Source organism: Asparagus officinalis, chromosome 3 (assembly GCF_001876935.1).
Source record: "Asparagus officinalis chromosome 3, Aspof.V1, whole genome shotgun sequence".
Taxonomy (NCBI): domain Eukaryota; kingdom Viridiplantae; phylum Streptophyta; class Magnoliopsida; order Asparagales; family Asparagaceae; genus Asparagus; species Asparagus officinalis.
The window spans coordinates 95259288-95273306 of record NC_033796.1 but is presented as its reverse complement, the minus strand read 5'-3'; the positions used below and the strand labels follow the sequence as shown (position 1 = coordinate 95273306).

The window sequence follows — 14019 nt, the reverse complement described above, 5'->3', positions numbered from 1 at the left end:
ATGAAGATGTAGCTACTCGTGTTCCTTTGACACTAGTAGAAAACAGGACATTGGCGATGGGAAAATCCGTCACCAATGCCCCAAAATCCGTCACCAATACATATTAGTGACGGAAATGGATCTGTCGCCAATAAACCTGTCGCCAATAAGTATTGGCGACGGGTTTCCCCATCGCCAATAAGTCCAAAATCCGTCACCAATACATATTAGTGACGGAAATGGATCTGTCGCTAATAAATCCGTCACCAATAAGTATTGGCGACGGGTTTCCCCATCGCCAATACTTATTAGCGACGGACGACTATTGGCGACGGATTTCCCCGTCGCCAATGTGTTTTAAACATTGGCGACGGATCACCCCGTCGCCAATGTGCATTGGCGACGGGGAAATCCGTCGCTAATGTATATACTTACGCAAAAAAATTTAATTTTGTGGTAGCCTCCCATAGGAGAATACATATATAACCTGTATCGACATTAATCCAATGATAATATTTAACAATATATCATAAAATCAATCATGATATACATTCACATTCCAAATGAATACTCATCCAATTTCATCCGTCAATCCACAATATCGAACAATACTCATCATATAATCACAATCACAATACATCTCGCATGCTCAAATAATATTCATTCACTATGCAATAAATTCACAAATATATTACATATAGGTAAAATTCAAAAGTCATAATATGTCTTAACACAAGTCTCACTCACTCCTCATCATCGTCGTTGTCGGCATCCTTGTTATCAGCATCATCTGCATTAGAACGTCGTATCGTACTGCTGCTCCCTACAGGAGTACCTCCTCTAACCTGAAAAGATTACCACTCCACATAAGATATATATACCAAAAATATCATAATAAATACATATATGTCACGTCATATATACCTCTCCACCACCATGAACTTCATGCTCGTCAAACGCCAAAAAATATCATAAATTAGAAATTCTAATTAGAAATACATGTGTGCAAATATGAATAAATTAGGAAGTTAATAGTTTAAGGATTAATCCCTATGTTATCATTTATATTCATTGCACCACAAGTAAAAGCAAAATAAATATATACCATGCAAATTACTCCTTTTATTTGATTAAGAAAAATAAATCCTTTTTTACCAAACTTGACTCATGATAACTTTTTCAATTTAGACTTTTATATTTTCTATGTGTTTAATTTATATTTTGAACACATGATGCCTTCAGTGGCAATTAAAACAACAATAGACTTCACGATTACCGCTACCTTTTCATCTATATAATTTATTACCAGCAACAGATTTTCCAATACATGTATGGTGTCCTACAGAATCCCTCCCTCTCGCAACAATATCGCTAAATTTATGAATGGTCCCCTACGTATCCTAAAATAACCAACACAACTTGAGCTTGATCCACATAGTATCCTACTCATGTGGATGTTCCTGTGTAAATCTCTAATGACAGATGGTTCTCAAGGTATGGAGGTCTTCTTCGAAGCATAAAATTCTTGGACAATGACGAACAATAAATGGAGTAAAGTCTTATAGCACCTGTACACATGCGCAATACAATCTCCTCTTCCACTGAACTCATCTAATTTCATAGAAAATGTGTAGTACTTATTTGCTTACACACTCGGTCAAAATCTGATACATGCATATGTAAATTTTAGAAATACTTCAACATAGAAATTTTACAAAGTAAAATTTTAAATATCATATGTGAGAATTTACACATACTTACACACATTTGAGTAACCAGTTCCATGCATATAAAAATTCCATACAACTTCTGTAGATATAATGAAATTTATGTATGGAAATTTTACAGCTTATACAATTTCGAGAAATAAAAGTTGTCTGCATATGAAAACTTCTACATCTTCTCTTGATTGATTTTTTATATTTATTAATATTAGTATTTAATTGTGAATTATTTTAAAACATTCAGTATTCAAGGATTTTAAATGGAATATCAGCGAGAAACATGAAAATTTAAAAAACATCGAGAAGAGCATATCCAGCATCATACGCAGGAAATTTATGAAGAAGATGTCTTCATAAATGTATGTGTGTAAATATGAAATTAAGTTTATACTTACAAGCATATCCTTAATTTTTGTCATATTTTCCTCCTTATCATAGCCCTCAGGGGGGTGTATATGCTCTTCTAGCAAGAAGAGTTGGCGGCATAGTCAAGGCGTCCTGTGAATAATCAAATTTTAAGTTATTTCTAATAAAATATGAAACTAGTAACATGAGTTGAGTATTAATATTTTTATCTAACCGGATTTTCACACAAATATTTATGCTCGATCCAAGCATAGTGAGTAGCTCCCAGAAAGTGATCATATAGCTTTGCACCGTGATTAGCCGATGCCATCGAACATTTATCCTACAAAATAAAGTAATTTTTCAGTATATGCGATGGTCATATAATGAATTAAAAATAACTCACCTTCTTCTCACCCTCCCACTCGATAATGAGAGTCATCTAATTATAAGGATAAACCCTCTTATCAAGTTGATGAATCAACTTACAATCAATGGTTATATCCGTAAAGTATTGACTCTTAAGTCTACTCCTCCGCCCCCGAAGCATCTTGCTCGCTCTACTCATTACGTTATTGCGGTTTTGTTGCAAAACTCTAAAAGTTCTTGGGGGGTTGTGTAGTTTAACCTATTTTAAATTATTCTATGTTAGCAATATATTCACATATCCTCCAAATGGATATATTTGAGATAAGACATGACAAATTCATACATAATGAGATATCCTTCTTACTTTTAATCTAGGATGAATGCTCTGCCATCATAGCAGTTATATAGAAACCAATAAATTTCACAGATTCCTTTCTTTCTAACAGGGAACTATACTCAGTTTAAGTTGTATTAGAATTTACAACTTTTCAGAAATTACTTGTCGATCACTGGATGGGACAACTAAGAAAGTATGAAGAGCCGATACAGGAGCAAAGATAAAGTTGTACCTGGTGTTGTAGTCTTCTTGCTGACATTCTATAGTTGATAACATTATATGAGAGGAAAAGGATTCAAGCTTTACTTTCTTGCTGACATTCTTGAAACTAGCCCTGTTGATGAGGGAGAATGCTAGGACGAAGACATCAGCTCCTCTGTAGCTAGGAGGCCTGAGCCTGTTGTAGTCTTCTTGACCTGCACAAACTTGAATGAATTGATATATGCATCTAATTTTCAAATAAAGCCCCTTATTATTTTCCTGGTAAATGATATCAATGTGGTATTTTGCCTCCAAATGCAATTATGGAAAATTTTTTGGCAGACTAATTATACTAAAAGAGATCACCAAAGTGATATTTGTGTCTATACCAAGATTCACGGTTAACCCATCAACAACCACATTTGCGCTAAAAGTTAGTATCTTTTTTCATTAATTATACGTAGAATATTTAAGAAAAAATTTGTAGTGTTTCTATATAAACTATGCAACAATATAACAATAGTACTGAAAGAAAATGACAACAACCTTAGTCTCAAAAAGAAAATCAGGCTTTTAATTATTCCTAAGATTTTGGGGTAACAAATTGCATGTTTCTATTTTATTATCCCATCCCCCTGCCTCTCATTTTCATCAACATCACAAAATCATGAAAGAAACCAAAGAAAAATTCCCACCAAAAACCGACCTTAAATCTGAAGTTGTTCTTTAAAATATGATATATTTTAAAAGGAAAACTCATTGGTCAATTGCAAAATGTAAACTTGTAAACTTTATGTCACAAATTAACTAATCGAGAAAAGCTTATGGTCAAACGAAAAGTTAAAAACGAGTGTAATAGAAAGTATGAATTAACAAATTGCACGTTTCTTTTAGCATTCAAAAGAGAGAAGGAGAGAAACCTTAGTCTCACAAAGAAATGGGCTCGTCGGCGCCGAAGGCGGAGGTGCCAGAGGGAGCAGCTGTAGGGACAGTCGCTGAGGGGATGGAGACAAGGATGGTGATGAAGAGGATGGAGACGATGATGATGAGGGGTTTGAGGGCATGGAGACGACGATGATGATGAAGAGGAGGCGGTTCTTGGGAGTTTGAGATGAGGGGTTTCAGAGACTGGGGTTAGGGATTTTAGAGGGGGCGAGATTTTTGAATTTGGGGGAAATTTTTAGGGGGAAGAAGGTTAAAGAAGAGAACAGAGAAAGACAGTTTTACGGATATCTTTAGGGGGTGTTTGTTTCATTTTTTGGGATATGGTGTGGATTTCATGTTTTGGGATGTAAAAAGAGTTTTTTGGGTTTTATAATTCCATAAAACTTGTTTGTTTCAAAATAAGTTTTTGGATATTAAATCCCTAAATAATAAAAAAGTAAAATATTTAAGGATTTGCAAAATCCTCTTTTTCATGTGGGATGTCGGGTGGATTTCAAAAGCTTTATTCAAATTATGGATTTCAAATTCCAAAAAGTAATAAAAAAGTTCTTATATTCACTATTTATTACCTATGGTAATCCTAAAACTTGTTTTGCTACAACTATGGATTTCAAATTCCAAAATTTATAATGCTATAATTTGAGTTTGAAACAAACAAAGTATTACAAATTATAGTATTATAAATCCCAAAATATTGTTGAAACAAATAAAGTTTTATGGAAATTTTCTTTTAGTTCTGGGGAAATGACTGGGAAAATGAAATAAACTAATAAAAAGGCATAAAGATATATAAAAAACACTAACAAATCTTTAATATTTCAAAATTACTCACTCAAATCATGAAAATTACTATTACATCCCCCAAATCCATTAAAAACTAATTTTTTCTCCAACATACTTCATCTTTGCTATAACTATGATTCCTAGTATCTCTTAACTTTTAATTATAAAAATCCAACCCATTTGGACCTATAGTTGTCCCATTACAACGTGGAAACCCAAATCCAACCAATTTCTCTAATATATATCATATTCCTAATTAATTAAAAAGGGCTATGATAAGAAACCCAAATCCAACCAATTTCTCTAATATATATCATATTCCTAATTAATTAAAAAGGGCTATGATAAGTTTTGGTATATCATTAGCAATATCAATATGGTTACATGTGCGTAAAACGTATAACTAAAAATGATCTCCTTGGTATCTCACTATTTTCTCATTATTTTTAATTTTCGCATCATTTTCTCTAAACTAATCAAAGTCGAAGCCAAAAACTCACGAATACTTATCGAATATCAAAGTATATCTATTTCGCTAAAGAATTTAAAAGTCGAAGCCAAAAACTCACGAATACTTATCGAATATCAAAGTATATCTATTTCGCTAAAGAATTTAACTTTCAAGTATTATTAAAATTCATAAATAAGAATTATTCCAATATACTATATATATGATGTGTATATATTTAAATCAAAATTTAATTAGAAAATAGATTTTAAGATTATGTGAGTCTTAAAATCGATATATTCTGAACATGATGCCTTCAGTGGTAATTAAAACAACAATAGACTTCACGATTACCCCTACCTTTTCATCTATATAATTTATTACCAGCAAGAGATTTTCCAATACATGTATGGTGTCTTTCAGAATCCCTCCCTCTCGCAACAATATTGCTAATTTTTTGAATGGTCCCCTACGTATCCTAAGATAATCAACACAACTTGAGCTTGATCCGCCCAATATCCTACTCATGTGGATGTTCCTGCGTAAATCTCTAATGACAGATGGTTCTTGAGGTATGGAGGTCTTCTTCGAAGCATAAAATTCTTGGACAGTGATGAACAGTAAATGGAGTAAAGTCTTAGTAGCACCTGAACACATGCGCAATACAATCTCCTCTTCCACTGAACTCATCAAATTTCATAGAAAATGTGTAGTACTTATTTGCTTACACACTTGGTCAAAATTTGATACATGCATATGCAAATTTTAGAAATACTTCAACATAGAAATTTTATAAAATAAAATTTTAAATATCATATGTGAGAATTTACACATACTTACACACATTTGAGTAACCAGTTCCATGCATATGAAAATTCCATACAACTTCTGTAGATATAATGAAATTTATGTCTGGAAAATTTATAGCTTATACAATTTCGAGAAATAAAAGTTGTCTGCATATGAAAACTTCTACATCTTCTCTTGATTGATTTTTTATATATATTAGTATTAGTATTTAATTGTGAATTATTTTAAAACATTTAGTATTCAAGGATTTTAAATGGAATATCATCGAGAAACATGAAAATTTAAAAAACATCGAGAAGAGCATATCCAGCATCATACGTAGGAAATTTATGAAGAAGATGTATTCATAAATGTATGTGTGCAAATATGAAATTAAGTTTATACTTACATACATATCCTTAATTTTTGTCATCTTTTCCTCCGTATCATAGCCCTCGGGGTGTGTATATGCTCTTCTAGCAAGAAGAGTTGGCGGCATAGTCATGACGTCCTGTGAATAATCAAATTTCAAGTTATTTCTAATAAAATATGAAACTAGTAACAGGAGTTGAGTTTTAATATTTTGATCTAACCGGATTTTCACACAAATATTTATGTTCAATTCGAGCTTAGTGAGTAGCTCCCAGAAAGTGATCATATAGCTTTGCACCGCGATTAGCCGATGCTATCGAACATTTATCCTTTAAAATAAAGTAATTTTTTAATATATGCGGTGGTAATATAATGAATTAAAAATAACTCACCTTCTTCTCACCCTCCCACTCGATAATGAGAGTCATCCAATTATAAGGTGAAACCCTCTTATCAAGCTGATGAATCCACTTCCAATCACTGGTTATATCCGTAAAGTATTGACTCCTAAGTCTACTCCTCCACCCCCGAAGCATCTTGCTCGCTCTACTCATTACGTTATTGTGGTTTTGCTGCAAAACTCTGAAAGTTCGGGGGGGGGGGGGGGGGGGGGGAACTTATTCTATGTTTGCAATATATTCACATATCCTCCAAATGGATATATTTGAGATAAGACATGACATATTCATACATAATGAGATATCCTTGTTACTTTTAATCTAGGATGAATGCTCTGCCATCATAGCAGTTATATAGAAACCAATAAATTTCACACATTCCTTTCTCTCTAACAAGGAACTATACTTAGTTTAAGTTGTATTAGAATTTACAACTTTTCGGAAATTACTTGTCGATCACTAGATGAGACAACTAAGAAGGTATGAAGAGCCGATACAGGAGCAAAGATAAAGTTGTACCTAGTGTTGTAGTCTTCTTGCTGACATTCTATAGTTGATAACATTATATGAGAGGAAAAGGATTCAAGCTTTACTTTCTTGCTGACATTCTTGAAACTAGCCCTGCTGATGAGGGAGAATGCTAGGAGGAAGACACCAGCTCCTCTGTAGCTAAGAGGCCTGAGCCTGTTGTAGTCTTCTTGACCTGCACAAACTCTAATGAATTAGTATATGCATCTAATTTTCAAATCATGCCCCTTATTATTTTCCTCGTAAATGATATCAATGTGGTATTTTGCCTCCAAATGCAATTATGAAAATTTTTTTGGCAGACTAATTATACTAAAAGAGATCACCAAAGTGATATTTGTGTCTATACTAAGATTCACGGTTAACCCATCAACAACCACATTTGCGCTAAAAGTTAGTATCTTTTTTCATTAATTATATGTAGAATATTTAAGAAAAAATTTGTAGTGTTTCTTTAGAAACTCTGCAACAATAAAACAATAGTACTGAAAGAAAATGACAACAACCTTAGTCTCACAAAGAAAATCAGGCTTTTAATTATTCCTTAGATTTTTGGGTAACAAATTGCATGTTTCTATTTTATTATCCCATCTTCCTGCCTCTCTTTTTCATTAACATCACAAAATCATGAAAGAAACCAAAGAAAAATTTTCACCAAAAACCGACCTTAAATCTGAAGTTGTTCTTTAAAATCTGATATATTTTAAAAGGAAAACTCACTGGTCAATTGCAAAATGTAAACTTGTAAACCTTATGTCACAAATTAACTAATCGAGAAAAGCTTATGATCAAACGAAAAGTTAAAAACAAGTGTAATAGAAAGTATGAATTAACAAATTGCATGTTTCTTTTAGCTGTCAAAAGAGAGAAGGAGAGAAACCTTAGTCTCACAAAGAAATTGGGCTCGTCGACGCCGAAGGCGGAGGTGCTAGAGGGAGCAACCGTGAGGACAGTCGCTGAGGGGATGGAGACAAGGATGGTGATGAAGAGGATGGAGACGATGATGATGAGGGGTCTGAGGGCATGGAGACGACAATGATGATGAAGAGGAGGCAGTTCTTGGGAGTTTGAGATGAGGGGTTTCAGAGATTGGGGTTAGGGATTTTAGAGGGGGCGAGATTTTTGAATTTGGGGGAAATTTTTTGGGGGAAGAAGGTTAAAGAAGAGAATAGAGAAAGACAGTTTTAGGGATATATTTAGGGGGTGTTTGTTTCATTTTTTTTGGGATATGGTGTGGATTTCAAGTTTTGGGATGTAAAAAGAGTTTTTTGGGTTTTATAATTCCATAAAACTTGTTTGTTTCAAAATAAGTTTTTGGATATTAAATCCCTAAATAATAAAAAAGTAAAATATTTAAGGATTTGCAAAATCCTCTTTTTCATGTGGGATGTCGGGTGGATTTCAAAAGCTTTATTCAAATTATGGATTTCAAATTCCAAAAAGTAATAAAAATGTTCTTATATTCACCATTTATTACCTATGGTAATCCTAAAAATTGTTTTGCTACAACTATTGATTTCAAATTCCAAAATTTATAATGTTATAATTTGAGTTTGAAACAAACAAATATTACAAATTATAGTATTCCAAATCCCAAAATATTGTTGAAACAAACGAAGTGTTATGGAAATTTTCTTTTAGTTCTGGGAAAATAAAATAAACTAATAAAAAGTCATAAAGATATATAAAAAACACTAACAAATCTTTAATATTTCAAAAATAGTCACTAAAATCATGGAAATTGCTATTACATCCCCCAAATCCATTAAAAACTTATTTTTCTCCAACATATATCATCTTTGCTCTAACTATTATTCCCAGTATCTCTTAACTTTTAATTATAAAAATCCAACCCATTTGGACCTATAGTTGTCCCATTACAACGTGGAAACCCAAATCCAACCAATTTCTCTAATATATATCATATTCCTAATTAATTAAAAAGGGCTATGATAACTTTTGGTATATCATTAGCAGTATCAATATGGTTACACGTGCATAAAACGTATAACTAAAAATGATCTCCTTGGTATCTCACTATTTTCTCATTATTTTTAATTTTCGCATCATTTTCTCTAAACTAATCAAAGTCGAAGCCAAAAACTCACGAATACTTATCGAATATCAAAGTATATCTATTTCGCTAAAGAATTTAATTTTCAAGTATTGTTAAAATTCATAAATAAGAATTATTCTGATATACTATATATATGATGTGTATATATTTAAATCAAAATTTAATTAGAAAATAGATTTTAAGATTATGTGAGTCTTAAAATCGATATATTCTGAATATGATGCCTTCAGTGGTAATTAAAACAACAAAAGACTTCACGATTACCCCTACCTTTTCATCTATATAATTTATTACCAGCAACAGATTTTCCAATACATGTATGGTGTCTTTCAGAATCCCTCCCTCTCACAACAATATTGCTAAATTTTTGAATGGTCCCCTACGTATCCTAAGATAATCAACACAACTTGAGCTTGATCCACCTAATATCCTACTCATGTGGATGTTCCTGCGTAAATCTCTAATGACAGATGGTTCTTGAGGTATGGAGGTCTTCTTTGGAGCATAAAATTCTTGGACAATGACGAACAGTAAATAGAGTAAAGTCTTAGTAGCACCTGAACACATGCGCAATACAATCTCCTCTTCCACTGAACTCATCAAATTAGAGTAAAGTCTTAGTAGCACCTGAACACATGCGCAATACAATCTCCTCTTCCACTGAACTCATCAAATTTCATAGAAAATGTGTAGTACTTATTTGCTTACACACTTGGTCAAAATCTGATACATGCATATGGAAATTTTAGAAATACTTCAACATAGAAATTTTATAAAATAAAATTTTAAATATCATATGTGAGAATTTACACATACTTACATACATTTGAGTAACCAGTTCCATGCATATGAAAATTCCATACAACTTCTGTAGATATAATGAAATTTATGTATGGAAAATTTATAGCTTATACAATTTCGAGAAATAAAAGTTGTCTGCATATGAAAACTTCTACATCTTCTCTTGATTGATTTTTTTATATATATTAGTATTAGTATTTAATTGTGAATTATTTTAAAACATTTAGTATTCAAGGATTTTAAATGGAATATCATCGAGAAACATGAAAATTTAAAAAACATAGAGAAGAGCATATCCAGCATCATACGCAAGAAATTTATGAAGAAGATGTCTTCATAAATGTATGTGTGCAAATATGAAATTAAGTTTATACTTACATACATATCCTTAATTTTTGTCATCTTTTCCTCCTTATCATAGCCCTCGGGGGGTGTATATGCTCTTCTAGCACATATCCTTAATTTTTGTCATCTTTTCCTCCTTATCATAGCCCTCGGGGGGTGTATATGCTCTTCTAGCAAGAAGAGTTGGCGGCATAGTCATTTTCCTCCTTATCATAGCCCTCGGGGGGTGTATATGCTCTTCTAGCAAGAAGAGTTGGCGGCATAGTCATGGCGTCCTGTGAATAATCAAATTTCAAGTTATTTCTAATAAAATATGAAACTAGTAATATGAGTTGAGTTTTAATATTTTGATCTAACCGGATTTTCACACAAATATTTATGTTCGATCCGAGCGTAGTGAGTAGCTCCCAGAAAGTGATCATATAGCTTTGCACCGTGATTAGCCGATGCTACCGAACATTTATCCTTCAAAATAAAGTAATTTTTCAGTATATGCGGTGGTAATATAATTAATTAAAAATAACTCACCTTCTTCTCACCCTCCCACTCGATAATGAGAGTCGTCCAATTATAAGGTGAAACCCTCTTATCAAGCTGATGAATCCACTTCCAATCACTGGTTATATCTGTAAAGTATTGACTCTTAAGTCTACTCCTCCACCCCCGAAGCATCTTGCTCGTTCTACTCATTACGTTATTGCGGTTTTGCTGCAAAACTCTGAAAGTTCGGGGGGGGGGGGGGGGGGGTAAATTATTCTATGTTTGCAATATATTCACGTATCCTCCAAATGGATATATTTGAGACAAGACATGACATATTCATACATAATGAGATATCCTTGTTACTTTTAATCTAGGATGAATGCTCTGCCATCATAGCAGTTATATAGCAACCAATAAATTTCACAGATTACATTCTCTCTAACAGGAAAATATACTCAGTTTAAGTTGTATTAGAATTTACAACTTTTTGGAAATTACTTGTCGATCAGTGGATGAGACAACTAAGAAAGTATGAAGAACCGATACAGGAGCAAAGATAATGTTGTACCTAGTGTTGTAGTCTTCTTGCTGACATTCTATAGTTGATAACATTATATCTATGATGCATGGATACGGATACGGGATACGGATACGACACAGACACGGATACGGGATACGGCAAAATCCAAAAAAATAGGATACGGGGATACGACGAGGAATTTTTTTTCAAATTATTATTATATATAGAAAATTTTATAAAATTCAACTAACAATCTAAATTATGAATCTATCACAAAATAACAAATTTGTAAACAAAAAGGAGTTGGAGTACATACTCATTCTATCACAAAATAACAAGTTTGTAAACAAAAAGGAATTAGAGTACATACTCTACTCATTCTATCACAAAATAACAAGTTTGTAAACAAAAAATACATCAAGATGGAGTGGAAGCTAGTCCAATGACTTCTTCATTGCCTTCATCATCAGCAAACAATACAGCCTCCATGGTGGGTTCATCAAGAGACAAGGTGGCGACATCAAGAATACCGGCACCCTGAAATGAGTCGAATGCATCTCCACCAATATCCCACAGCCTCGATTCTCCTTCTTGATATTCTTGGGATGATCGAGAAAGCAAACGAAGATTGCTATGCACATACACAAGATCTTCTACACTTGACGGTGTCATCTTGTTCCTCTTCAAAGAGTGAATGAATGAGTATGTACTCCAATTCCTTTCGCAGCAAGAGGATGAGCAGGGTTGGCCTAGAATCTTTAAGGCCAATGCTTGAAGATTTGGAGTTGAGGATCCATAGAGTGCCCACCATGATTTTGGATCCATCAATCCTCTATCGGTAAGAGAATCTGGATCCCTAAAAGTGTCAAGAGCAGCCGAGAATCTAGCAAATTCCAAGTTAACCGTCCTCCGTTCATCGGCATTAGGATAATATCTCCTCAGACACTTGGATCTTTCCGAAGAGATCTCCTCATCTTGATGGGGTGCTTGCCGATGGATATTCTCATTGAGCCATGTCTCGTGATAATATCTATTAAAATTTAACATAGAATTAGACATTATTAATAGAAATAATCACATCTAAAATAATGAATTGATAACATAATCTAAATTATTACCTTGGATTCAAAGAGTGCGCCAAGCACTCAAGTGGCGTGTTGCTCTTATTCCATCTATCCTCCAAGATCTTGTGTATGACATCATAAAATGAGGAGGGGTCATTTTCTCTTTTGCTCTCATGTCTATAAATAACAGTCTTCACCTTCTCAATCATTGTATCCCACATATCATATACCAAATGAAGGCTGGGCTTGTCGGTATCGGTGAGCCAAATCATATCATATATAGGAGTAGTGAAAGTAATAATATAATCCACCCTATCCCACCACAAATCATCAAGCACTTTCTCCTTAACAAACTGTGCTTTTCCCACATCATCATCTCTGTACGAGCTCCAACGGTCGCTAAGAACCATATCTTGGAGGCTTCTCTTGATCACAGTGAACCTCTTTAGCATGATGATCCATGAAGCAAATCGAGTATCAGCAATTGAAAGAAGCTTCATCTTCGAATGCTCATTGAACATAGCCAGCCTCATTGAGTGATTCATGATGAAGTTCTTAATCATCAAAGCATCATCATATACCTCTGTAATCCAGCTGCACTCTGCATAAGCAATTGCATTAGCCTCTGTATTCTTCGCAGCACAAATATTCTTAAGGGCAAGATTGAGGGTGTGAACAACACATGGAGTCCAGAAGATATGTGGAAATTTGCCCTCCACAACTGCCCCTGCGGCCTTGCATGCCGAAGCATTATCAGTAATGATTTGGATCACATTTTGAGGCCCCACCTCTCTAATGCAAGCTTCAAGCTTCTCTGCAATGAAATATTTATTCTTCTGCTCTCCCTCAGCATTCACACAGTGCAAGAACATTGGCCCGTTGTCTGAGACCGCAATGAAATTTATCAGTGGCCTCCTCTGTGCATCTGCCCAGCCATCACTACAAATAGAGACCCCCTTCTGCTTCCATGTGCTCTTGATGGGTTCCAACAACCTCTCTACGTGAGCCTTCTCACGTTGCAAAAGAGTGGTCCTCAAAGAATTATAACCCAGAGGCTTGTAACCGGTAATTGAATTGCTTGCGGCATATATGATCATCTTGGAGAAATAAGGATTTCTTGCTAAATTAAATGACAGCCCACCGGTATAGAACATCCTTGCAATCATTGAATCCAATTCATCTCTTGCCCCTACATCCTTGCAATCATTGAATCCAATTCATCTCTTGCCCCTGTATTGAAGGCTTGTTCAACGGTGGTGAATCCCCTCCTCCTTTTTGGCTCACTTAGACGAGAAGGCATGCTTTGACTTCCTGCTACTGCACTTGACGCTGAAGAACCTGGCAGCGTCACTGTCCTAGGCATAGAAGCCCTCACCCTTGCTTCTGCTTGATCCGCATTAGTTTGCATGTCTCTCAAATTATGCGGCTTAACACATTTGCACATTTTAATTCCTTGCCCCTTGAGTAGGAGGATGTAAATACTTCACTGCAATAACTACACATCCACTGCC

General features: G+C 34.2%; 1 protein-coding gene across 1 annotated transcript; it reads right to left on the bottom strand.

Moving 5' to 3' along the window:
• On the bottom strand, positions 12782-13674 carry LOC109835445. The gene is made up of 2 exons (XM_020403427.1): positions 12916-13674; positions 12782-12820 (listed from the first exon to the last, which is right to left on the bottom strand). The coding sequence occupies exons 1-2, from the start codon at positions 13672-13674 to the stop codon at positions 12782-12784; spliced, it is 798 nt and encodes a 265-aa protein (XP_020259016.1).